Source organism: Cervus elaphus, chromosome 19 (genome assembly GCF_910594005.1).
Source record: "Cervus elaphus chromosome 19, mCerEla1.1, whole genome shotgun sequence".
Lineage (NCBI taxonomy): Eukaryota > Metazoa > Chordata > Mammalia > Artiodactyla > Cervidae > Cervus > Cervus elaphus.
Window position 1 is genome coordinate 44,932,031 of NC_057833.1, and position 27,779 is coordinate 44,959,809.

A 27,779-nucleotide genomic window follows, 5' to 3' on the forward strand; every position below is an offset into this window, starting at 1 on the left:
CCAAAAAATTTCTTGAAAACATGAGCATCTAACAAATTTGATTTGTTTACATTTGTGATGAAAACCTATTTCTCCAGAACTTCCATAAAATTTGGTATTAGTATTAGATTAAAAATGAAATTAAAGATTAAAAAAAGATTTTTAAAATTTACATTAAAAAATTTTGGTGGAAATAGAGAAAAATGTCTGATTGCCACACGTATACAGACTTGGTGAGAGCAGAGACAACCGGTGGCAGTTCCTACATGGTATTGAGTTAAAATACTGGTGATTTTGCACCACCACCCCATGAGCTACAGGGAACATTTAGTATTGTCTGGGTACACTTTTGTAACAACTGGGGACACGGCAGTCATGACATTCAAACTGGCATTAAGTGGGTAGATGCTGGGGATATTGCCAAAAATTCCTTCAATGTACTAGACAGCCACCCACAATAAAGAATTGTACAGTCCAAAACATCAATAGTCCCAAGGTTGAGAAATCTTGATTTAGAGGATACAAAACTTCTGAGTCAGATGTGTCTGTGAGAACCCAAGTCTCCTATAGAATTGATAGAAATCTTGGAGAAGGTGTTAGACTCTGCAATCCATGGAGTAGAATTGCAATCAATCTTATCTAAATTATCAGGGAAGGGTTAGTCTAGTCAACATCTGGGTTATGACATCAAAAAAGAAAATTGATTTAGTTATGGTTCTAATTTGCAAGTAACTGAAACTAACTCTGGGAAAATTAAGCAAGAAAGGAATGTATCAAGCAATAGTGGGTAGCTCATAGGGTCTCTGGAAGAGGTGGAGAATATGGCCTAGAGGCTATGCAGAAAAGAACAGTCATAAATGCATACTGCAGAACAGGTCTGTGAAGACATTGGTGCTCCCATCACTAGCACAGACACTGCTGGGATAAAAGGAGGAAGTATGGATGTACAAGCAATTGTGATAGAATGGATGCTTCAAAAGAGAAAAGGAAAAAGAAACTTGACATCAAAAAAGTCTATGACAAAAACATACAAATATTGGGACTTCCGTGGTTAAGATTTCACCTTCCAATGCAGGGGGTGTGGGTTCCATGCGTGGTTAGGGAGCTAAGATCCCATATGCCTCATAACAAAAAAACAAAACATAAAACAGAAGCAATATTGCAACAAATTCAATAAAGACTAAACAATGGTCCACATCAAAAAAAAAAAAAAAAAACTTAAAAAAAAGCATACAACTATCTTTAAGCCTTAACATTAAAAAAAAAAACACAAAAAAAAACCCTCAGACATTGAGGCCAAAAGCTTCACTGTCACCTTTGACCTCATAATCCTAATCCAAGTCAGAACACATCAGATAATTAAAATTTCCTTTTAAATGGGCTCTCTGCTTTTGTCTCCCACCTTTAACCAATATGACCAGCCACTGGTAGATTAACCTCCACAGAGCATCATACGGATCATGGTGCTTCCCCACAAAGAAATTACACGTTCCTTTTGCCAAAAAACAAAAATACCCGAACATAATTTGACATCTTCAAAACACTCTTGTGTTTTGCTCTGAACCTGCTTTTCTGTTTTCTCTTCCATTACTCTTTTAGGCAAATGGTTTGCAAATGGAGCTGTAAATATTTTAATACCATACTTGAAAAAGTTCAAGTGTGAGCTTGAGAAAATGAACCTATTTCTCTAAACACATAAAAATAGAACATGGAAGTCATATAGTCTACACTGCTCCTTGGAAGACTAGAATGTGGAAATCATATGGCCTACACTGCTTTATCAGTCTCACTGGTAGCCCTAAGTCCAGTGTCCAACATAACAGGAAGGTGAACATCAGAGCACAGTCTTTCTCATGTCTTTTCAGCTGATGCAGTGGGATTCATTTTCAAGTCCAATCTCTCATCAAATGGCTCTCTAAATTGCAACCCAGCATGTAGACATCTACATCCCACAAAAACCTTTCTGTTAGGGCTCTTTAAAGAACTAGGATTTGTTAATAATCCTGAAAGTTGAAAATACTTCAGTCTCTTTCAAATCTCTCTGCATAAGTGTGTATTTAATGGAGCAGGTATAAATCACAGACTGTAAACTCATGTGTGTGATAAATATTGTGTTTATTTAAATCAAATGAATTTCAATTCTGAGCCTTCATGTAGTTGGTTTCTGAGAAATTCAGTCACTTTCAATATGATGGTCCTGTTACGGAAAGTAAAATAAAACTAGACTATGGGACTTACCCAGTTGTCAGTGGTTAAGACTCTGCCTTTCAATGCAGGGAGCACACGTTCAATCCCTGCTCAGGGAACTAAGGTCCCACATGCTGCAGAGTGTGACCAAAAATTTTTTTAAAATAAAAAATAAAATTAGGTTATTCTCTCTTTATGGAGAATAAAAGTAGGTTTTAGAAATAGAAGGACATGGGTTAAAAAGTAATCTAAAACTATAGGTTCAATGGAAATATAGACAGCAATACTTAGAAGAAAATATCTCATTTTTGGAGAGTAATGAATGACATTATTGTTATTATTATAGCTAATGCTTATAACATGAAGCATTAGCAGAGATAGGCACTCAGAACAACTGTCCATGTTCTCCTTAGTAGTTTTGAGCTTTCCTGGTGGTTAAGTTGGTCAAGGGACTATGTTCTGACCAATAGAATGTGAGCAGAAGTGACCTTTGCCCCTCTTAACCACTCACATAGTGGTCATACTGTGAAGTCATTCCTAGCCCTTAAAGATACCAGACAATGCTCCATGCTCACCAAAGTGGCCTTGAAGGCCACATGTTTCAGATGGTATAGGGTCAAGTAGGAAGCAACTTGGGCATCCAAGTCACCCGCCTTCAGGAGACCCTCCCTGTCCAGGGCACATCAGACTATCATGTAAGAAGGAATTAATTCTATTGGGATTAAGTCCTTGAGATTTGGAAGTTTATCTTCTAGAGCAGCGCATCTCAACCTACAATTATTATGTGCTCACTCTGTACCAGGCTTTGCTTTAAATGCCTCATATGTATTAAGTCATTTTGTACTCAGATAGACACATCAGCAGGTACTATAATGTCATAACAGACTGATTTGTTGCTGTTCAGTTGCTCAGTCATGTCTGACTCTTTGAGACCCCATGGACTGCAGCACACCAGGCTTTCCTGTCCTTCACCATCTCCCAGAGCTTGCTCAAACTCATGTCCATCGAGTCGGTGATGCCAACCATCTCATCCTCTGTCATCCCCTTCTCCTCCTGCCTTCAGTCTTTCCCAGCATCCAGGTCTTTTCTAATGAGTCAGCTCTTCGCATCAGGTGGCCAAAGTACTGGAATTTCAGAACAGTGCAGAAGTACAAACCTAAAATGGTCATTGACTCCCAAATTCACCACACACACCCTTATGGTATTTCTTCCTCCCATCCTTTCTGTTTGTCTACATCTCATCCATCCCCTAGGAGGGAACAAAATGGCAAGCTGGGTAAGGTAAAGGAAACAAAAGAAGAAAGTGTTCTAATTTGTGTTCAGTGTATACAAACAGGTAAACCTAATTCCGCTTATTAAGAACTTCTTGGAGGCTTTGCATTCCTATCATCTCTCCTACCAGTATAAGCTGATAAACGAACCACCTGCCCACAGATTCAGCTTGCCTTCTCTAAATGCAAGCACCATTGCTGCTAAGATGGGTCTCCTGACCACAGGATGGTGGATCTCACTCTTCCAGTGGTGTTTGTAAACTGGATCAGCATTGTAGCAGGCTGCTGCCTCAACCACACCCATTTTGGCCCTTCCTGCTACGAAGGAAAGTTAAGGCAAACAAAAGTATGAGAGAATGAGGAGGCTGTCGACAATAGCAAGCATGTGGGAGCTTATCCCTTTGCAAGGCACACAGTTCAATCTACTACTGCTGAGGACACCAGAAAGCTGGAAAACCTGGATTACCATGCAATGTTACTTAACAGCAAGTATATTTCTTGAACGGCTGAGCTTGGAAATCAGGGGGAGGTAGGGGATATGTTATTCATCTAAAAGACAAGAAAGGAGGAAATGTTTCAAAGCGTAGAGAAAAAATATCTTTAAGCAGGAGGGAGAAAGCTCAGAACCCCGGGAATGGAGAAAGGAATATTCTGCAGGCTTTAGACATGACATTAGCCCAAAAGAGGACATGGCTGTATAAGTGGCCAGAGGTACAGGAAACCTCAAAACAAAGAAAAAAAACTAAATGGCACAATTTTTTGTTTGCTTGTTTGGTGGGTGGCGGGGGAGGGGGGATTGGTCACACCACATACCATGTGGGATACCAGTTCCCCAACCAGGGATTGAACCCATGCCCCACCTTCAGAGGAAGCACGGAGTCTTAATCACTGGACAGCTTGGGAAGTCCCATAAGTGGCACAAGTTTTCAATGATGGAAAGGTGGAAGAAGAGTAGCCTGTAACCCAAGCACACATGTGCACACCAGTGTTGTCCCAGGAAATGTTTAGCAACAACTCTTTCAAAAAAGCATGCATCCATATGCATAAGGTCATTATAAACTTTACTAGGAATAAGTGCTTGATTATTTTTATTACTGTTGATACTGAAGAACGTACTATCAATTACTAAGGGTACTAAAGAAGTTGCTTATATCACTGGCCTATGAGTTCAGATCCGACATGAATATAAGCTGATATTTTCTATTCCTTAAGAAGTAAGAGAAATGTGAAATTACAAAGGCATGTCAGAATTTAGATCATCCACAATGATGTGTAAGATTTCTTTCCTGAATCAGATAACAGATTTTAAATACTGGAAGAGTATTTCCTCAATGTTCTGTGCTATTAACAATGGAACAGTCACAGACAAAACATACTTTTAAATTGAACTTGCAGTATTGCCATTTCTCTATCACCTACTTAAGACTAAGCAGTCAACAAAACAATAAGTCAAGTCTTGATTGATTTATAATAACTAATAACTAATATAACCAATTTCAACCTACCAGCAAGATGTCACTGAAAGAAGAGTTGGGGAAAGATACACAGTAGCACACTATTATATGGTATTTCCATCAGACATAAATAATAGACATAATAAATAACCACATGTGTAGAAAATAACTTTTTTTACAATAAGTGGTCATAGATAACTTATGGAGTCCTACAGTTTCCTAATCTTCATCATGCCTTTGAACCTGATGGATCTGCTGTTTCCAATTATGTTTTTTCATTGTTTTTGTTGTTTAGTCGCTAAGTCATATCTGACTCTTTTGTGACCCCATGGTCTCTAGCCCACCAGGCTCCTCAGTCCATGGGATTTTCCAGGCAAGAATATTGGAATGGGTTGCCATTTCCTTCTCCAGGGATAGAACCAACCCAGGGATCAAACCCACGTCTCTTGCATTGGCAGGCAGATTCTTTACCACCAAGCCACCAGGGAAGCCTATGTTGAATAATACCTACTTTGCAATAGAAAACAAAGTAAACCTGCTGGCCTAGAAAAGCAAGGAAGAAAAAGTGAAGCCTGTGAAAAAAATGTTGTACAAAAGAATGGAAGGAAGTATATGTAAAGAGGGAGCTTGGTGCCCAGCACATTCAAAGAGCATCCATTGGTGAAGTAATCACATCAGTCATAATAAATGGAGAGGAAGATGATATCCATGATTCTACTATCTATGAGATTATTTACTATAGGGACAAGGAAAAAAATTTAGACATAATTTTGCATATTTAAGATAATGAAAAAACCTGACCTCTAAGGTACAGGCAGAGAAAGCAATAAAGATAAGTAAGGGCAATATCTCAAGATTTACAAGGCAAAAGAATATTAAAAATGACTTAGAAAGCAGGAAATGCAACAGTACCATTGCAGAAAATGACATTTGTGACAGGGAATACACACTTGAGATTTCCTTCTGGACTGCAGTAAAAAAGATGACAAATGTATAAAAACATTAAAAATAAGAAAATGATAAACTTGTAAACAAAGATTAGAAGTACAAATTTAAAACTACAGATATTCCCAGGTGTAGCTGGGGGAACAGGTGGAGCGTGATACTTCAGACACACACACACATGCACACACATACACCCACATACACACATACATCCCATAGTATCAGAGAGAGGTCAGTCAAAAAATTTAAATGGAGCTGTGTAGTAGGCAAGAGAATGGCTCCCACAAAGTCCATCCTAATTCCTGGAATTTGTGACTATGGAAAGGTGAATTAAGGATGCAGTTGAAATTAAGGTTGTTATCAGTTGATTTAAAAATAGGAAGATAAATGTAGGTTATCTGGGTGGGACCAGTGTAATCACAAGGGTCCCTAAATGTGGAAGAGGGAGAAGAGTTAGCATTAGAGTGTTACCAATAGAACGTGTGGGGTCCGGCGGCTCACGGTCCAAGAAACCAATAAACAGGCTCGGTTGGTGGAAAGGAAAGTTTGCTTTATTTCAGATGCTGGCAACTGAGGGTGGTGGGCGGAGGCCATTCGTCCACAGGCCAACTCATCCCACTGGCAACCAGTGGGGCAAGAGCTTTCATAGGCAGAAGGAGGGGGCTACATGCAGAAACAGCACAGGCAACTCTGACAGTCATCTTCAAATTGATCATCGGTGGTCTGATTAGAGTCATCTTGATTATTTTAGGTACAGTTGTTCTTCAATTCCAAGGTCCATGTGATTCATTTCTCTGAGGCCAATTCTTATAACTGTGGCATCTCGTGTCCCAGGTATTGTCTAGTCATCATGTGGTTAACATCTCCACCTGGCGTTTCAGTATCTACAAGACAGCTCACAGGATATGGCTCGGAATATTATCCACATCCCTTGAGAAAGAACTAAAGGTCCTTGACCATGCTTGATGACTACAATATTATTATTAAGTCTCCTTTGACTGTTGTCCTTTGTTCTCCCATTTCTCATTTCTCTGATTAAACTTATTCTTTGACTAAAGTTTTCCACAGACAAAAGGCAAACAGATGACATGGTGAGGGGAGGAAGACCATATCGTCCTGCTCCATTTCAGCTATATCACTTTACATTCCCATCAGCAGTGCCTGAGAGTTCGGGTTGCTGCACATCTTCATCAAATGCAGTATTGTAGGTCTTTAATTTTAGCAGCTTTAGTGGGAACATAATCGGTATCTTGTGGTTTTCACTTGCATTACCCCAATGACTGAGAGGGCTTCCCTGGTGGCTCAGTGGCAAAGAATCCACCTCCAGTGGAGGAAACACAACAGATGTGGGTTTGATCCCAGGGTCAGGAAGATCCACTGGAGGAGGGCATGGCAACCCACTCCAGCAGTCTTGCCTAGAGAATTCCATGGACAGAGGAGCTGGTGAGCTACAGCCCACAGGGTGGCACAGAGTTGGACACGACTGAAGTGACTGAGCATGATGACTAATAACACTGAGCACTTCATTTATGTGTTCTGCGGTGTGTGCTGTGATTTTTGGATTAATGACTTCATCCTTTATCTTATACTTTCGGTAAGATACAGTTTGAGCCTTTGGTTCATATACTTTCAGGGCTGTTGGTTGGAACACTCTTTGAGCACATTCACTTAAGGCCAGACCCATGGCCATTGATTTCACACCAAATAAGGGTAATAATTGAAGAAAGAAATGGCAACCCACTCCAGTATTCTTGCCTGGAAAATCCCATGGACAGAGGAGCCTGGCAGGCTACAGTCCTTGGGGTTGCAAGAGTCAGACATGACTTAGCTGAACCACCACCATCTTGGTGTCTGTGTGTGTGTGTGTGTGTGTGTGTGTGTGTGTGTATTCCTTTGTGTAGTGTTTGTTTGAATTTTTGCCCATGTTTAATTGCATTGTGCCTTAGTCAATTAGGGCTGCTATAATAAAATGCTATACACTGGGTAGCTTAAAAAGAACAGAAACATTTTTCACAGTTCTGCAGGCTGGAAAGTCCAAGATCATGGTTCCAGCATGGTCTCTTTCTAGTTGATTAGATCCTCCGATCTCTGCTTCATCTTCACACTGCCGCCTCCTCTGTTTGTATGTGTGAAATCTTCCTCTTGTCACAATACATGTAATGGCATTTAGGGCCCACCTGAATAATCTAAAATACTCTCCTCAGATGAAGATCCTTACTATAACATCTGCAAAGACCCTTTCCCCAATTAAGGTAACATTTACGAATTCCAAGAATTCAGACCTGATATATACACAGGTGTCTTTGTAAGTATATAAAAACACAATCATTTTTTATATTTACCTTTGTGGGACTCAACCCATTGAATATTTCTACTGGCTTATTTATTTTTTTAATTTCTTAAGGTTTTCAACGTAAACAATCAATTGAAAATGTTATGCCTTGTATTTCTTTTTCTTGCATTATTTCACTGCATGTAATACTTTTAGTCCTAAAATATAAACTGAAATGGAAACTGAAATGTTTGCATTTGTTTTTTTTAAGTTTTATATTAAAATTTTTATAATAGAAGTTTTTGTCCAGTTCTTCCTGGGAGATGCCCAAATTCCCTGACACCACACTCTTCCTCTGCAGTTTCCTGGAGAGAGAAACTAGCTAAGTCATGCATAACTGCACCATTATGGTTATCAAGCTATTCCCACCCCTAAAATATTAGTCCTAAAATATAAATATAAAATATAAATTTTATAAATAATATAAATATATTTATATTAAAATATAAATATTTTAATATTTTAAATATAAAATATAAAATTATAAAATAATGTGGATTTAATATTTTATAAACAATTTCAAGTTCTTGCACAGTTTTACAAAGGTTAATGTGATTCAGTTTCACATTTATAAAGACAATTCTCAAATCTGTATTGAAAGCTTTACCTCCCTCTGGAATTCTAGGATTTGATTTCTAAGAGTCTCATAGATTTTTCCACCTAGATAACTCATTAATGCCTCAGCATTAACCATCAATCCAAAACCAGCATGTTAGTCTCTTCTCCAAATTAGCTTCCCAGTATCTGCGACTATCACTAGCACCATTCACTGACTACAGATTGAAATACCAATCATCTTTGATTCCTGTCCTGAATTTATGCATTCAGCTTTCCATTGCTTTAAATACTCAGCAATATTCCTTTAGATAATCTCTCACCTCTATCCCACTGTTGAAGCTGGACCTCTCACACTTACATTGCTCCATAGCTTCTTATCCAGTCTTCCCAAAATTGTCTCTCTTTACAAACTCACCCTTTTCTGTTTTCTCCAGAATTATCTTTCTTTAGCCCACTTGCTAATGCTACAGTTCTGCCTGTAGTAGAACTTCCATCCCTTACTTGGTCCTCAGTGTCTATTCAACTCAATCTTTATAAACACTGTTTATATTATTTACCCTTTTAGGTATGGGTCTCCCCAGCCAGACCATGGACACTTGAGAACAGGGCTGGGTTTTACTCTTTTCTAAAAATATGTATCATTTTTTTTAAATCCCCAAATGAGGATTTGTAGAAAATAATTTATAAATGTTTGTTGATGAGGATTATGACATCCTTTTCTCAGGGGTGGGAATAGTTTGATAACCGTAATGGTGCAGTTATGCATGACTTAGCTAGTTTCTCTCTCCAGGAAACTGCAGAGGAAGAGTGTGGTGTCAGGGAATTTGGGCATCTCCCAGGAAGAACTGGACAAAAACTTCTATTATAAAAATTTTAATATAAAACTAAAAAAAAATGCAAACATTTCAGTTTCCATTAACATCTCCCTTTCTGAAGATCTCCAGGATTAAAAGATAAACTGAATCATTAAAAATTTAAAGGGTTTATTTTTTAATCATGCTGATTCTAATCTTCGGCTATTTCATACAGTGCAGAAAGAAACATCATGCATACATCTTGCACAGTTTGTAAGCAGATAAGGTAGAGGGTCTGGAAACAGAAAATCAGGTATGGCTTTCTTGGCATGAGAAGTCATTTCTGGCCTAAGCCGTTTTGTGATCTAAGCCTGGCCACAAAGCTTGTCCTCAGGTCTCAGGAATTAATGATCTTAAGGGAACAGAAAACTGGACCATAAAGAAGGCTGAGTGCCAAGAAATGATGCTTTCAAATTGTGATGCTGGAGAAGACTCTTTAGAATCCCTCGGATTGCCAGGAAATCAAACCAGTCAATCCTAAAGGAAATCAATCCAGAATATTCATTGGAAGGGCTGATGCTGAAGCTGAAGCTCCAATACTTTGGCCACCTGATGTGAAAAGCCAACTCATTGGAAAAGACCCTGATGTTGGGAAAGACTGAAGGCAAATAGTTAGATAGCATCACTGATTCAATGGACATAAACCTGAACAATCTCCGGGAGATAATGAAGGACAGGGAGGTCTGGCGTGCAGCAGTCCATGGGCTCTTGAAGAGTCAGATATGACTTAGCGACTAGACAGCAATAACAACAAAAGTGAACAAAATGAAAGAATGCAGAAATAAAACTGTTATCAGGCAAGAGAAGCAACAACGCATTAGTTGTAAACACTTCCAGTATCTCTTTCACTGGTAAAGGTTAGCCTGAAGCCTCAACCATCAGATCAACTGGAATCTAAGGGATGATGATGTTGACCTTTTCTGACCCGTGTGACTCCAATCAACTAAAGCTTAGACACTGTTAACTGACTGAGCCCCTTCATGAATATGCATGTACCCTTAGCTTAAAAACTTCCCCAGCTTTTTAAGAAAGGATGCATTGCTTTGGGAAAGATTCCCAGTGGTCTCATCACATGCTGCAAGTAATAAAATTTCCCTTTTCCCCAGCTTTGGCTTGGTTGTGTCTTTCAGCTCAACATTCACCAAGAGGAGAACCCAGTTGTTGGGGGAACAGATTCAGCAGGCTAAATGCCTACAAGTAAAATCACAAAACAAGAGTTTTGTAAGATGTAAAGATAACCCATACAGGAAAGGAGTTGCCATTATTTGGTTTCCATTTTTTTCCCCCATTAAAACAACTGGGACTTAACAGTTAACAGAGGAATTTTTGCATAACTCCACAGTTCTACAAAAAGATAGTTTGTACAGATCAGTACAGCAAGTTTCTATTTGCTGTTTTCATTAACACAGTCACCACACTAAATATAATAAAGAAAATTCCCACGGTCCTTCATGTGGGAAGTTTACTAACAAAGGCTGGGTCTATACTCGGTGTCACTTTGAAGGAATGGATATTGACTTCAGTTCAGTTCAGTTCAGTCGCTCAATTGTGTCCGATTCTTTGCGACCCTGTGAACCACAGCATGCCAGGCCTCCCTATCAATCACCAACTCCCCGGAGTTCACTCGAACTCATGCCCATCGAGTTGGTGATGCCATCCAGCCATCTCATCCTCTGTCATACCCTTCTCCTCCTGCCCCCAATCCCTCCCAGCATCAGGGTTTTTTCCAATGAGTCAACTCTTCGCATGAGGTGGCCAAAGTATTGGAGTTTCAGCTTCAGCATCAGTCCTTGCAATGAACACCAAGGACTTATCTCCTTCAGGATGGACTGGTTGGATCTCCTTGCAGTCCAAGGGACTCTCAAGAGTCTTCTCCAACACCATAGTTCAAAAGCATCAATTTTTCAGTGCTCAGCTTTCTTAACAGTCCAACTCTCACATCCATACATGACCACTGGAAAAACCACAGCCTTGACCAGCTAATTGACTTCACTATCTTTCACAGGCCATGTCCTTCGTATGGGCCCATTTCCACATAAAACATAAAATGTTAAGAGCTGTAAGGGGAAAAAAGATATTTAAAGTTATAGAACTGCCTTAGACTACTGGCAGAGATAATAGAGATGGGGTCCAGGATTTCTTAAGATCTGGAAGCCTTCATTGAAATGCTGGGAGGAGGAAACAACAAAGGAGACTGAGGAGTAGCAGGTCCTGGAGAAAAGGTTAATGTGGGTCCTGAAAGCCAGGAGAGTGCTGAGTATCCAATATTCTGAGATGAACGTGAAGCAGTCCAGTAACCACTGGCAATATGGAATTGTTGGTGGCTTTTGACAACAGCAATATCAACAAATTAGTGAAATTAAAAGCCAGATGACTGCCAGTTAAGGAGTGAATGAACAAAATTATTTTTGATGCCTTTATAAACTGCACATGCATGTTTCAAGCTCGCCTAATTCATGAGTTTCTCTTGGATCTCCTTCAGATTCTAAAGCATTTAACCCGTCCAATACTCCTCTCAGGCTCCCGAGATTGCTCTAAGTTTATGAATGTTTTTCCTGAACAAAGACGTCATACAAAGAAGCAGGGCAAAAGGGCAGCAGTGGGTTTTCATTACTCTATTCTATTGGTCTATCCCTGTATTAACTCATTCTGTATTCCCTAGCCTCCTCCATGCTCCAGCAATATTAAATTTTCTTAAATTGGTAGCCACCCGGTGAGAATTTATCACCTATATTTCACGCCTTTCAGTCCCTGCCCTGCACCTCCACCTTTTCGCTCCTCAAGAATTTAACTTGAGAGGCACCAAGTTCCCAGTTCCACCCCGGAAACAAAAGAGGGCGGGGTGGGGAGAGGGGAGGGTGAAATAAAGTGGTTCCTACAGGGGCTTTGAGCGCATGCGCGAGTCCACCGCCGGACCGTTTTTGCTGCCCTCCTGTAAGAGCGGGGTGGAGGTTTGGCCGACGGACCGAGTACGGGTGCCGGGCAGGCTCTTACGGAAGTCCATTCGCCATTGGGAGGGCCGCAGAGGCTGCTCTGTGCCCTTGTTGCTGCGGGCCTCTTCCTGGGTCATTCCCGGAGCAGGACCGGACTGGGGCTGACGCCAGGGCTCCCCGCTGGCCGCCTCGGCGCCTGTGTGACCTCCTCGCCGGCGGGATGTGGCGAGTTCGCCGGGCTGCCGTGGCCTGGTAAGTCCGGGCTCCGACCTGGCCCCGTTATTTCTGGGGCGTCCAGAAAACGGGGCTGCCCCATCACTACCTCCAGAGTGTGCAGGTAACTCTCAGGCCAGGCGGAGGGCAGTTGGATGGTTCCGAGTTATTTTTGAGGTCCCAGAGTGACAGGAGCCCTGACTGGGTTTACCTGAGATGCTGGCCCCAGTACTGGCCCCTGTCCCTGTTCCTCTCGGGAATATTCTGGGCCCATTTCAGTCTTGGCCTGTTGTCTCTGTTGTCCTTTTGTACCTGCCACTTCACCCTTCTGTCCTCGCTGTTATCTCTGTCTCTGGTGGCTTCTGGTTTCTGTTCCCTCTCTCTTCGGGCTCTGTGGTGCTATCCATGTGTCACCTTTTCCGCGTCTTTTTCTTCTACCTCCACGCTAGGTTCACATTGCTTTTGCAGGTACCCGAGCTGCTCTGTTTGGGCAAAGAGGACTGTGCCTCTTTCCTTAGTCCGCTAAAGAACATGATTTGGAGTCACATTTGGAGCAGTGACGCATACAGTGTCAGAGATGGTGATTAGAGATATTCTCTTAATAGCAGCTTTCTTTTCAGTGTTCATGGAGGGAGAGTTGCTTTTTGGATGTGAGGTGGTGAATGTAGCACCACTTTTCTAATCACCGTGTTATTGTTGACCTGGTCTGACTTAATCCTAAACCGAAAATGATAGAAGTATTTACATGTCTATGGGTTGCTATGTGCATTTTAATGAAATTAAATTTGGCTCTAATTTTTACACATAGTTGTGTTCTGATGTCCTTAAATACCTTCAGGTTTAACTCATTGTTGCAGGCATGCGATGAGAAGTGCCATGTATCAAGCAAAGTTGGGAAAACCTGGATTTCCTGAATTAACTCAATCTCTAAACACCTGTCTTGAGTATTTTTTTCAGAGTGTTTTAGGTGGTGTAATTTATAGTGTTTGTAAGTGATGGAATCCATTTGTTTTATGTAGGTTAACCTTGAGTCTAAATTTAGAACTGAAAAACGCATACAATAGTTGTAGTTTTAGTCAATTAGAATACTTGAATAAGTTACTTCTGACCTCATGGAATTTTCATTTCTAAGTAAACCTTTGGTACTAAACTAAGTTCTTTACAACCTTTTTATTTCTACTTCTCAGTATTTACTGGGGAAATATATCTAGCTTTCTTTACATAAGAAGAGGAAAGACTTTTCAGAAAATAGCATACTTTGTTGAATTGATTATTTAGGAAATACTTTAAAAATTGAGTTTAGAAACAGACTAGATGTCAACTGATAATTATTCACTTGGATTCTGTCAGCTAAATTGTTTCTAAAGTTACTATTGGCTCCATAGTCATGGTTTAAGATATCTTATGTTGACTGCACAGTTTAGCTGCCTGCCCAGTTAGAGATGAGGAAGGTCAGATGCCCCATGTTCTGGAGTTTGTCTTTTGATGTAGTTCCTATGAACGTTATGAAGGAGTACATTTAAATTCTTACTCTTTAACAAACATTCTTTGACGTGTACATACTCATGTGCACATACTCATAGACATGTAAGAAGACTATTGACCAACATTTATTTAGGTGCAATAAGTATTTGCATAAAATTGTTAAAAAATAATTACATGCTAGGAAACAGTGCGTAGGTTAAAAGAAGATGGATAAATGAGAATAGATGATTTCTGGAGTGAGGGTCAGGGAGCCTTGTTTTGCATCACATTTGATTTTTAGTTTGGCCTAAGTACAGAAGTATATATTCAAATTCTTTTCCACCATTCACGAGTCATTCTACCTTAGGTGAGACACAGTTTAAAAAAGCAAATTGGAAAAATAAGGATCCTTACCAGGTTTTTCTGCGAGTTAACAGTAGCATTTGTGCAAACATCTGACATAATGCCTGTCAGTTGCCCCTCACTGTCCTCCTTCACAACATAATTTCAGTGTTCCTCGATTCCTTTTTCTTAAGATATTTCTAATCCCATGTAATTAGATGAAATATTTTAGTTCTTTAGAATGGGGCCTGGCCAGTAGTAAGCACTATGACTGTGTGTTGAATAAGATAATCAAATGTGTGTTTGTTGGTAGGAGACTTTCATTCGCTGCCAGGAAGAACAAGAGAGAAGAGCTCAGAAAGTAACATGTGCATTTAGATCCTTCTCTTTGGGGTGTTTTTTTGTCTGTTTCTGGGGAGTCTGGTACCTGAGGTGTTAATTTTTCCTTAATTTTCATCCCTGAACCGTCTCTGGATTGTGATACATGAGAAGGTAAAGAATAGATGTTGTAAGCTACTGGAACTTTTGTGATTAAAAGTAAAAGTTTATGTGCCCCTTTTTGTATAGGTGCATCCATAATTCACATTTCTTTCTTTTTAAAACAAATTTTAGTCATTTTATTTATGTCTGTGCTGGGTCTTTGTTGCTGCACAGGACTTTCTCTAGCTGCAGTGAGTGAGGCCTCCTCTCTAGAGTGAGGGCTCTAGGGCACATGGGCTCAGTAGCTGTAGCGCTGGACTTAGCAGGTGTGATCTTTCCAGACCAGGGATCAAACACATGTCTCCTGTATATGCAGGTGGGTTCTTTACCACTGAGTCACCAGGGAAGCCCGCATTTATTTTCAAGTCACTATTTTAACCTAACATTACATGAAGTCTTTTGGTATATCTACATCGTCTTCATATTTATCACTTTAATGGCTCTACAGTATCCTCTTTTGTTTATATGCCATAGTTGATAAATTTTTGCTCTTAATGTTATATATTTTAAGTGGTAACATTATTTTTTGCTATTATAACACATTTTTTTCCAGTTTTATTGAGATATAATTGACATACATCACTGTATAAGTTTAAGGTGAACAGTATAGTGATTTAACTTAAATACATCATGAAGTGATTATGACAATAAATTTAGTGAGCAGCTATAGTCTCATATAGATTCAAAATTAAAGAAATAGAAAAAACATTTTTGTGATGACAATTCTTAGGATTTACTGTCTTAACTTTCATATATAGCATAACAGCTGTGCTAATTACATTTATCATGTTGTACACTACAGTCTTAGTATTTATTTTAGAACTGTAAATGTGTGCCTTTCGACTGCCTTCATCCAATTCCCCCTTCTACCACCATGCCTCTAGTAACCACAAATCTGATCTCTTTTCTAAGTGTGAACGTTTGGTTTTGAAGTATAATTGACCTACAACACTACGTTGGGTCTTATTACACAGCATAGTGATCTGGTATTTCTATACCGTTTCAAAATGATCATCATGGTAAAGTCTAGGTCAGATATGTCACTAAATAAAGATATTTTGTTTTCAAATTTACTGACAGCAAGTAGCTGTCAATAGTTAATAAAATAAGTCTCTGTTTTCCTTTAGTTTTGATTTTTTGGGCCATGATCATAACCCACACACATATCGTAAATCAAGGGACAGGCCCTGGAGTCCCGCTGTCTAGGTGTGAATCCCTCCATTACTCCTCCCATCAGCGGGGACCTCAGTAACTTACTTATATCTGTCTGCCTTTTCCTTGTTGGTAAAATGGGGGTGATCCTGGTACTTCTGTCATAGGATTGTCAGCAGGGTTAACTGAGTTAGCGCCCACCGCAGCAGTGTCTGGCGCACAGTAAATGGTTAATGCCTGGGCGCTATCTTGAGACACAGTGTAATGGGTCAGGTGTGCCCTATGTGGCTTTCCTTTTGCATATTGCTTTTTTAATATCATCTCTTTACATTGTTTTCCTGTCTGATCTTTCTCCCATACCTACTTTTCTTTCAGTGAGGTCTGCCAGTCTTTAGTGAAACGCAGCTCTGGAACGAAAGGATGTTTACCACTACAAAAACTACATCTGGTTTCACGAAGTATTTATCATACACATCATCCTACCTTAAAGCTTCAAAGACCCCAATTAAGGACATCACTGCAGCAGTTCTCTTCTCTAACTAGCCTTCCTTTACGTAAACTGAAACTTTCTCCGGTTAAATATGGCTACCAGCCCCACAGGAATTTTTGGCCAGCCAGATTAGCAGCAAGACTCTTGAAACTCCGGTATCTCATACTCGGATCTGCTGTTGGGGGTGGCTATACAGCCAAAAAGGTGAGTTTCACCTTGCTACTGCTTTTCCAGTTACTCCAGCGAATATTTTAAGGTTTCATAGCATATGTCATTTTTCTTTAGCGCAGTAGAATATAATTAGTTGTTTAAACATTTGTGTGTCTCTGTCATGTGCTAAACTGTTTTAATGGTGCTAATAGGAAAATGCTCTCAGAATCTTAGTTATTATAAGAGGTGAAAATGGCCTAATGGAAGGAGAGTGACCTGGGAGTGAGACTACCTTGGTTTGGTTTGCAACTCTGCCCAGGAAGGGAAGTAGGTGGCATGCTCCTGCAGCCAGTTCGTGACAACTCTGGGACCAGAGGCAGGGTCTCCTGATCCCTGGTTTGTCTTCCCTCTATTCCTCAAATCATGTTTAAAGTCAAATCATGAAAACTATTTGAAATAGAAGTTTACTTTGAATTTTTCCATTTTCTATATTTAGTAGAGAAACATTTACATGCTTTATATGCTTGTCTGTTAATTTATTTTTAGATGAGCAAAGGCCACTTTGTTTCTCAAAATTGTGAGCATAATACATTACTCTTACCACCTTAGCAAGTTTTAACAAAATGAATTTAGCTAGTTTTTATTTTATATGGCATTCAGATTATTTGATTGGCATACTTTCTTATCTTTTAGACTTTTGATCAGTGGAAAGACATGATACCTGACCTTAGTGACTATAAATGGATTGTACCTGACATCGTGTGGGAGATTGATGAGTACATTGATTTGGGTTTGTATCAACATTAGAATACTTTTCTTGGTTGTCTCTTTAGGAAAGAAAAATAATTGTATTGAGATAGCTCCTTAACTCTAAATTTAAGGTTGCAGCAGTTTTATTTTCATAATGAAAGTAATTAGACTAGCAGAGGAACAATTGGTAAGAAACAAAAATAATCCACTGGTCCATCACTTTAATACAGCTGCCACTGTAGTTTCTTTTAATTTAAAACTGCCATTGTAGTTTCTTTGTATATGTGGTTAATATTTTACTTTCCTTTTTAAAAATTGTATAGTCATAGTGAACAAACACTTTGCTATCTTGTCTTTTGTTACCTAACACATTTGTCAGCATTTTCTACGCTGCCAAGCAGCCTTCTTGAACATCCTTTTCAGTGTTGTATGTTACTCAGAACAGCTTCACCTAACTAGCTCTCTTTGAGTACCTTGGTTACCTCTACTTTTTATTACCAAATTCCTTAAAAGCCTGTTAGTGGCCAGAGTAATTTCTCCTATTAGTCTGCCATTGTTCCTTTTTCTAGTGATAGATGAGAAACAGGTATATTTGACAGTTGTGATTGCCAGTAAGTCATGGTGATCTTTAGAAAAAAAAAATTGTCTGATGAAGTTATTTTCCTCAGGTCTCTCTTTATAGACTGTGTAGAGTTTTTTTAGACTTTAGCTTAGGTGTATACAGGGATGGATTTAATCTCTGCATGCACTGTTCACAACACTTTCTTAAAGATTGTTGCATTGATAAAGATATTTACAGGAAAAGCAGTCCTTCAAATTATTTTTCTAACGTTTATGAGGAGAGCTTTTTAACCTGATACATTCACCAATAATACACTGTAATGGCTATGAGCCTCGGTTCTGAAGCTAGGCTACCTAGTCTTAAACCTGCCTGCCCCACTTTGCTGGCCGCACAGGTCCTGCTATGTCTCTGTGTTCCATTCCTGATCTGTAAAATGGGGCTGATGAGAACTGATTTGTAGCGTTTCCACGAAGATGGAACAAGTTAATGCTTTTATTGCGTTTAGAATAAGACTTAATACATATTTTTATTTTGAGAAACTCTGTGTTTTGTCTTCTCCAGAGAAAGTTAGAAAAGCCCATCTTGAATCAAAAGACACTGTAAAGTTGTACCAAACTTGGACAGAATTGTTGAGTATTTGTAAATAAAAATAAATACTTGGTCACTTTACAAATGAAACTAGTGAAAATAAAGGCTTGTCTTGGGTTCATAGACAGTTTTTCCAAAATGGTAACATAAAAGGAGAAAGAGAAGTAACGAAATTCTGTTCTTGAGTTTAAACTGACATTACTTTTTTAGAATTTGGGCCAGGTGCTACGAAAGATTTTTAAAGTACTTCTGATTCCAATCCAGTGTTAACATTTATACTGTGCTTCTGTCTCAAGGCATTTATTTTATTTTTTTATTTTTTTAAAGTTAAGTCTTTATTGAATTTGTTACAATATTGCTTATGTTGTTTATGTCCTGGTTTCTTGGCCATGGGGCATATGGGATCTTTGCTCCCTGATCAGGGATTGAACCTGCACCCTCTGCATTGGAAGGCAAAGTGTTAACCACTGGACCAGCAGGGAAGTCCCTCAAGGCATTTAACTTATGAATCAAAAATATCTAAGCCATATGTTTGGGCCTTTTTAAAAAATTTTCGTGGCTTATAGAATATCATCAGAATAACACATTGTTTCTAATACATGTAGCAATTATAGTTGGAATAGAAAAATGGAAAAACTAAGTTTGTATATGATTATTTAAATTGTATGAATGGTTCAGTAGTCACATTTTAATATGGAGACTACCTTTTCTTTTCTTCAGAGAAAATTAGAAAAGCACTTCCTAATTCAGAGGACCTTGCAAAATTGGCACCTGACTTTGACAAGATTGCTGAAAGCCTCAGCTTACTAAAGGACTTTTTCACCACAGGTAAGGAAAGACCTGTGTTTGATCTCATTTAAAATATCAGGAAACACAGAGGAAAGATACTTAAGATACATTCATTTTTTCCATTTTTTCAATGAAAATGTTTAGTACAAATAAAAGCCAGGTTTTTTTATTAGATAAAACAAAATTTTGTTGCTCCATAGTTTTAATTTTTTTTAATTTATTTATTTTTTGGCCACATTGCACAGCATGTGGGATCTTAGTTCCCTAACCAGGGACTGAACCCACGCCCCCTGCAGTGGAAACAGTCTTATCACTGGACCACCAGGGAGGTTCCAGTGGTTTTAATTTTTGTCTGACCCAGCAAAATGAAAAATTTCAAGAACTTAAACATCTTGGCTTTAGTCAGTGAGAGGAAAATAAGACACTTGTTCTTGACAAGTAGATGAGACTTCCTGTGTGTTTGCTTTTCATAATTGATTAGAGCCACTTTTAAAACATTTAATTATAATGGACCATTATGAGTAGAATTTACTAAGGTCAATCCTGGTGTATTTGCCCAATTCTGCCCTACCATGATATAAATCTGAGGTCTCAGACATCTTTGTTTGCTCATTCCTGTTAAATTTTACATTTCTATTTCCCCTTTTGCTGATTTTTCACAGGTCACAAATTGGTTAGTGAAGTCATAGAAGCTTCTGACCTACTTCTCTTGTTAGGTGTGTAAACAGATATTTTTGCTGATCTTAACATGTCTTTTAAATGCTTCTAATAAACTAGTTGCAAATAAAATTGCAGACCAAATTTATAATGCTACTTGTGCTGAATTTTAAAATGTCAGAATTATATTGGGCAAATTCATTATCCTAAATTTAGGTGGAAATAGTAAAATAATTATTTTGTGATAAAACTAAAATTCCTAAGTCTGTATCTATATTATAAGATTAAAACTGTTAAAAAGAAAGTTTGCTTAACCAAACTATTTTCTTGAACCAGATCTGGTTGTTTCTCATAATTGAAACAAAGTCATTTTAGTTTGTTTCATCTGTCCTGTCACAGTTGACATTTTTACTTTTTTTACTGTATGTGGTCTGTTATGGCAGTAGTGTATGGCTGAACTGTAAGTACTCTCTTGTAAAATAATCCTTATCAAAGATTCTTATTTTTTAATTGTACTTTTCAGTGACATTTTAAAAAATCAGTTAAACAGGTCCTATAATGGTTTTGAAAAATTTTTTTCTTAGGTTACCACTTTGTTCCTTAAAATAAGAATAGCTTTCCAAAATGATTTTTGCTCTAAAAATCCACTTACCTTTCAACTGACTAAATATATTATGGAATTTAGTTTAGACTTTGAGCTTCACCGGAGAATTTATAAGACTGCATATTTATCTTTAAGGTTCACCTGGAGAAACGGCCTTTAGAGCGACAGATCCCGGATCTGAAAGTGACAAGCGTTATAGAAAGGTAAGTGTAAAGGAGCACTCTTCACATAGACAGTCTTGAAAGATTTTTTAAAGTTTTTACCTGCCCTGGAAGATTTTAAAATGGTAACATCTGAGAAGCAAACATAACATTACTCAGTGGAGGTATTGTTCTTGTCTTGGTGCAAAACGCGAGGGATTTGTGTAACAGTTGTGGAGATAGAACTGGATAAGCCAGTTTCCCTCAAATATACTTGAGAAATATTAGTTTCCAGGGTTTTGGCAACAAAGGGTTTTGTTGTTAAATATGTGTGGGAGAAAACTGGTGTAAATAAAACAAGCAAGCTTCTTTTCTCTAGGATTTCTCAGACCTTGATACATGCATGTGCATTGTGAAGCTATAAGAGATTTGTCAAAATGTGCAGAGTTTTCTAGATATATTTACCAACAAAACCCTTTTTTCCATGAAATATCTTCTAGATACCAGTGTTTCATGATATACACTTAGGGGAAATCTTAAGGAAATAGCAAGTTTGTTACTGGGGGATATAGATTTCTATTACATTGGTAGTCAACAAAATTATGTATGGAGTTATTTAGGATATGCTAATTTCCATACATGCTTTAAAATCCATATAAAGTTTTAGGAGATTTGCTGATATAGAATAACATGCATTGTTGCGTATTTATATTCATGTTAGCCTGATATTGTCTTAGTCTTCACTTTTTTCGTCTTTTCAAAATTGTAATATAAGTGATTCCTTGAAAGCTTTTTTCAAAATAATACCTAGGTAAATAGATATCTGGAAAATACTCTATGAACATTTAAAAATTAAGTACAAACATTTAACAAATAATGAAGGTTATTGTGGTTGTAATGCATTGAGGTAAATAATTTCATGGCTTTTGGGGGAAGCAGGAAGAAAATAATTGCTTTGTATAGATTTCCATCTGGTTTCCTATCCTTCAGCTTTGAACTTTTTATGTGATATTCCACGTGTCAATTATATTTCAAAAGCTTTTTTTTTCTTTTGTCTTTTAACCTGATCTTTTGGAGAAAACATTTTTCAAGATGTGTGTATGTGTGCATGTGTATTTGTCTTTTAACTTGATCATTTTTGATAACCTTTTCCATTTTCTTTTCCTTTACCCTCGGCGTTATTTTGACCAGGGACACCCTTGACTGTGCATGCTACTGGGAAGAAAAATCTGAATAGAAATTAGCCTATGATGATCATCTTTTTTTTTGAGCCACAGGCTTGACCATTGCTGCAGGTAGATTTAATGTGCAGAGAGAAAACGAATGTATCTGAGGAGAAGGAACCTCTGTTACAGAGGAGGTAGTATGATTTTGAAGTGACAAGATTTGTTGTTGCCTAGATCAGTTAGGTGAGGCCTGCATCTCTGTTCTTTTCTGACATGGCCTACGATTGTTTTGGTTCATGAGAATCCTGCCTGTTTTAGACCTGACAGATAATTCCCTTATAATCCTGCTAAAGTGGTAAATGAGTAGTAGTAATTGATAAGTGGTCAGGAGCTTTGCAGTATAGAAGAAACAAGAGAAGTAATCTCTGAAAATTTATTTATATTTACAGATTTCACTTTATACAGTAGTTCAGTTCAGTCACTCAGTCATGTCTGACTTTTTGCGACCCCATGTACCGCAGCACGCAAGGCCTCCCTGTCCATCACCAACTCCCAGAGTCCACCCAAACCCATGTCCATTGAGTCAGTGATGCCATCCAACCGTCTCATTCTCTGTCGTCCCCTTCTCCTGCCTTCAGTCTTTCCCAGCATCAGGGTCTTTTCCAGTGAGTCAGCTCTTCGCATGAGGTGGCCAAAGTATTGGAGTTTCAGCTTCAGCATCAGTCCTTCCAATGAACACCCAGGACTGGTCTCCTTTAGGATGGACTGGTTGGATCTCCTTGCAGTCCAAGGGACTCTCAAGAGAGTCTTCTCCAACACCACAGTTCAAAAGCATCAATTCTTCTGTGCTCAGCTTTCTTTATAGTCCAACTCTCACATCCATACATGACCACTGGAAAAACCATAGCCTTGACTAGACGGACCTTTGTTGGCAAAGTAATGTCTGCTTTTTAATATGCTGTCTAGGTTGGTCATAACTTTTCTTCCAAGAAGTAAGTATCTTTTAATTTCATGGCTGCAGTCACCATCTGCAGTGATTTTGGAGCCCAGAAAAATGAAGTTTTCCACTGTTTCCCCATCTATTTGCCATGAAGTGATGGGACCAGATGCCATGATCTTCGTTTTCTGAATGTTGAACTTTAAGCCAACTTTTTCACTCTCATCTTTCACTTTCATCAAGAGGCTCTTTAGTTCTTCTTCACTTTCTGCCATAAGGGTGGTGTCACCTGCATATCTGAGGTTATTGATATTTCACCTGGCAATCTTGATTCCATCTTGTGCTTCCTCCAGCCCAGTGTTTCTCATGATGTACTCTGCATATAAGTTAAATAGGCAGGGTGACAGTATACAGCCTTGACATACTTCTTTTCCTATTTGGAGCCAGTCTGTTGTTCCATGTCCAGTTCTGTTGCTTCCTGACCTGCATACAGATTTCTCAAGAGGCAGATCAGGTGGTCTGGTATTCCCATCTCTTAAAGAATTTTCTATAGTTTATTGTGATCCACACAATTAAAGGCTTTGGTATAGTCAATAAAGCAGAAGTAGATGCTTTTCTGGAACTCTCTTGCTTTTTCGATGATCCAGCGGATGTTGGCAATTTGATCTCTGGCTCCTCTGCCTTTTCTAAAACCAGCTTGACATGGTTTTAGACATGAGACATGAGGGCAAATTTTTTGCTTTATTTTATAATTCACTTTGCTTGTAGATAAATACTGCTGTAGACTATTTCTTTTTAACTTTTCCATAATTTATGGTGATTATCTTTCCATTAAAAACTCATCAGTTATTTCCAACTATTTGTTATAAATACTACATCAAATTCTAATTAAGCCATTTTCATAGGTTAAATCAGATAGTATTTAATGTAGTATAAATATTTACTATACAGAGATAGTATTGTCAGCCTCAACGAGTGGTTTTGAATTTTATTAATATGCAGCATTATTTCAAGGCTTAACTGTGTATCCATGATGTTTGAAAATAATGAACTCAGACAAGATGCAGATACATGAACTGTAGAAGACTTCTCTGTAGATGGGTGGTTGACTGTCAGCATGGGAAGGGAGACCTTAGCAGTAGCCTCTTTGAAATTAAAACATCAAATTTAAAATTTTGGGCAATCATCAGAGGTGGTAGCATAGTAGACAGAGTTCAGGTAGTAGCTTTTTGATTGATTTAGTGTGGTGTCTGAGAGCCCCAAGATTTAAAATAATGGTCATGGCTTAGCTTGATGATCGATTGGTTTATACCACAGTTTCTAGCTAGACTTACTTAGAAATGTAAATGTGAATCAGATTTTTTTAATGTAATAAAAAAGCATTTCTATGAATAGAACTAAAAAGAAAATTGTGTTCTTTTTAATAAGAGAACACATCTGGAAAAACACTGGTGAGTAGAACTGTTAGGAACCTTTGTAAGTCAACTTAAGTGAAAGTGACAGGGAGTTCCAGGAACATAGAGGTCAACTGACTTGAGTCGACAGAATGAAAACAAAATAGATTACCTGTGGTTCCCAGTCTGGAGTTGTTAGACTTTAGGTGCTCTGAAAAATTGTAATTGAGGTCTTCAGAAAGTCAGAAAGCATATATTTCCGGATAATGCTGCACAGGCTAACTAAACATCAATCAGATTTCTTTGATTTTGCCTGGATTTATATCTGTTCACTTGTGGACAGTAGTTATGTCTATCAAAAGCTCTTGTATGTATTTTTGATAAATAAATGAATGGAAAAATACTGAAACTACATTTTAGTAAATGCTTTTAATCAGAAAAGTTTAAACTTGTGTCCACTATAGAAAAATACTGGAAAGAGCCCTTAGTGTGAACTTAATGATATTTTTGAGATCTGGAGACCTGAAGGCAAATTCAGAATTGGAGTGGCAAGCCTTCTTAGTGAATTTATGGACTCACCTGGTTTGTAAATCCCCAGATTTCTGTATTCAGTCATAATATATCTAGGAAACGGGACCATATAGTGTATCTCCTCTTTTTAGATTCAATAACATTGTTGTGTTCTAGTGAAAATTAATTTGTTAAATGAGACATTATCTGTGCTTTTGTTCGATCATGTTTCTGATTGGTCATAAACATCTCACAGAAGTAGGGAATATAATTATTCTGAGGTTATAAAGTACATGTATAATTTATAGAAAATATTTGAAGTCCAAATCATAAAGTGTTGTTACCATTTTAAAAATAATCATTAAATAGTAATGTTCTTCCTTTCCACATGTTACTGTAATTCTTATTTGTGTGGCTTTACTTATTTTGTACCTCCCCACTTCTCTCTTCCCTTTCTCTGCCTAATTTTCCCTTATCCTCAAAGTCCAGCTCAGTCATTACCTTCATGAAGCCTTCTATAACCATTTTAGTCCCAATAATTATACTCTTAACATTTAAGACAATTGACAGATGAAGCACTGTTTACTTTGGTTTCCATTCTTAGTATTTAATGGGCTACTTCTGTCACAAAATCTCTGTTCTGAAAGCACCTAGGATACTGCTGAACTCTTAAAAAAAAAAAATCCATCAATTGATTTAACTCGGTAAAAGGCTAATTTAAAGTAAGTAAATTTGACTAATGCTAACAAGAGTGGGCCCAAATATTTTATGTAATGTGTCATTTTGCTGTGATTACCTGTGAATTTCTCTTGGCCTTCAATATTTGACAACTATTGAGGAGAATAAGAATGTAAAGGAGCACATGTGCTTGGATTTCTGAATTGTAACAAAGCAGTATTGCTTAAGTGGGATTTACATTTCTGGAAATCCTCATGCAACAAATGATGTAAACTATAGCAAAATGAAATTCTCACAACTAGCACCATCAAGTAGCCACAGATTCAGGAAGCTTAAGTTTCCTGAGCAGCTAACAACTAGCAATTGTACGTGATTAGATACTTAAAATTTTATTCCTTAATAATCATATTGCATTTTTATGTTTTTTTACGTTAAATATATACTGTGTACATAACACTGTCTTTAGGTGTAATAATTTGGAACAAAGGGGATTTGGTAGAAATTGTGATTTTGAGAAAAACTATTGGTAATAGACTGATTTGTTCATCTTTTAAAATTATCATTTGTAGAAATTGTCCAAATAGTAAAACAGGATATGGTATTTCTGAATTGGGGCAAGTTAAATAATTCAAGTAGAAAGACTTGTTTCCTTTTGATTTCCAATATTAAACATATTTTGATTGGCTCTGAATATCTTGAGAAGAATTATATATTACTAGGAGGGAGAAAAGTAGGAAAATAGATCTTTATAGCTAATAGCAGAATTATTTAAACTTTGAAAAGTAGATTAGTGCCTAGAAATATTTTTTAAGCGGAATGGGAAAGAAGTTTTTACTTTCACAAAGTTGTTTCCTGGACCCCAAACTAATGAAACAGAGGTTGGCAAGCTTTTTCTTAGAGGTTCAGATTGGAAATATTTTAGGTTTGCAAGCCCTATGGGCTCAGCCAGCCCACAATAGTTTGCCAGTTCCTTCTCTAAAGAGTAATTTACATGTGTCCTCTGAAGTGTTGTAGTTTTACCATTTTCCTTATTAACGTATAGATTGAGCCTGAAGGGTCAAAGACACTGAAAATAGTGACTGTAGAGCTCACAGGATGCTATCAGGTGTAGACACTGGAGTCACACTGCCTGTATTCAGACCCTGCCCTTCCGGTTTTCTGAGGTGTATGACCTTGGATAAGTTCCTTAGTTTCTCCAAGTTTTTGGCTTCCTCTTCAGTAATAGGGGGCATGCTACCTGATAATGGTTAGTGTGAGCGTTTCATAAAGCCCTTCAGCAGAAGATCTGGCACATAATAAAACTCAATAAATATTAATATAATGATATTATTACCATCTAATATTTTGAATTGTTGCATGAGTTAACAGCATATTAATGTTATTTGATGAATTTCTTCTTATTTCCTGTTGAGTCTGTTCTGGGAATTGTGATAAGTGGGGAAAATGGATTGTAGGGTTGATGTGTAGCTTACTTACAGAGTAAGCAATTTTTAGGAAACCCAATTTGGATTTTATGCTATAAACTTTGTGTATTTTTGCAACAAACATGTGCCAAGCCCTAACCTAGGTGCTGGCCATGAGACACCTAAGTGTCAAGACCTTATTCTATGTGCCAGGTATAAAAACAAACAAGGTATAGACCTTGCTCTGCTATTCATATTTAGAATACTGTTAAAAATACAGTATTTTATTTTTTTGGCCATGCCTTTTGGCTTACAGGATCTTAGCTTTCTGACCACCAAGGATCAAACCTAGGGCCATAGCAGTGACAGCTCCAAGTCCTAACTACTGGACAGCCAGGGACTTACCAAAATGTAGTATTTTAAATGTATTCACATAAAAATGAGTCATAATTTTAAGGTTTTTAAAAATAATAACCATCAACTTTTAGAGGTCTTTCAGCACTTTCAGTTTATGTCTTGGTTTTTGGCGTTATCACTGATTTTCTTGGTCTGACACTATACTTTTTTAAAAATCCGAGAACATTGTACATGCGATATGGGACCATGAGAGCAGCAGTGTCAAATTGACAGTAACCAAGAGTTGTTTTGACAGTGTATCATATGTGGTTGTTTACAATAACTACTATTATAGACCACAGTTACTGCATTTTTAATATATATCATTTAAAAACAATGTACTGTTTCTTGAGAGAAAAATGTCTGAACTTGGGAAAATATTTATTAAATGTTTTGTTTAC

The 27,779-nt window shown here is 37.9% G+C and overlaps 1 protein-coding gene and 1 long non-coding RNA gene across 6 annotated transcripts in view; one reads left to right on the forward strand and one right to left on the reverse strand.

Moving 5' to 3' along the window:
• Positions 1 to 9,692: 9,692 nt before the first annotated feature.
• LOC122675426 lies at positions 9,693 to 13,080 on the reverse strand. Its single transcript, XR_006335265.1, has 2 exons — positions 12,460 to 13,080; positions 9,693 to 10,057 (listed from the first exon to the last, which is right to left on the reverse strand). It is a non-coding gene; the product is annotated as an uncharacterized LOC122675426 (long non-coding RNA).
• Positions 12,542 to 27,779, forward strand: part of OPA1 (OPA1 mitochondrial dynamin like GTPase) — an 82,329-nt gene continuing 67,091 nt past the window's right edge. For 2 of the 5 annotated variants that reach the window (XR_006335264.1, XM_043874183.1), the window contains exons 1-6: positions 12,542 to 12,765; positions 16,540 to 16,858; positions 17,498 to 17,594; positions 19,425 to 19,532; positions 20,156 to 20,209; positions 20,890 to 20,957. Coding sequence is in view for 4 of the 5 variants with exons in the window: in XM_043874183.1 (XP_043730118.1) it covers positions 12,734 to 12,765; positions 16,540 to 16,858; positions 17,498 to 17,594; positions 19,425 to 19,532; positions 20,156 to 20,209; positions 20,890 to 20,957 (678 nt within the window). In the remaining variant the exon portion in view is untranslated. The remainder of the gene's footprint in view (positions 12,766 to 16,539; positions 16,859 to 17,497; positions 17,595 to 19,424; positions 19,533 to 20,155; positions 20,210 to 20,889; positions 20,958 to 27,779) is intronic. The other 3 variants (XM_043874185.1, XM_043874184.1, XM_043874186.1) reach the window with 3 other exon arrangements.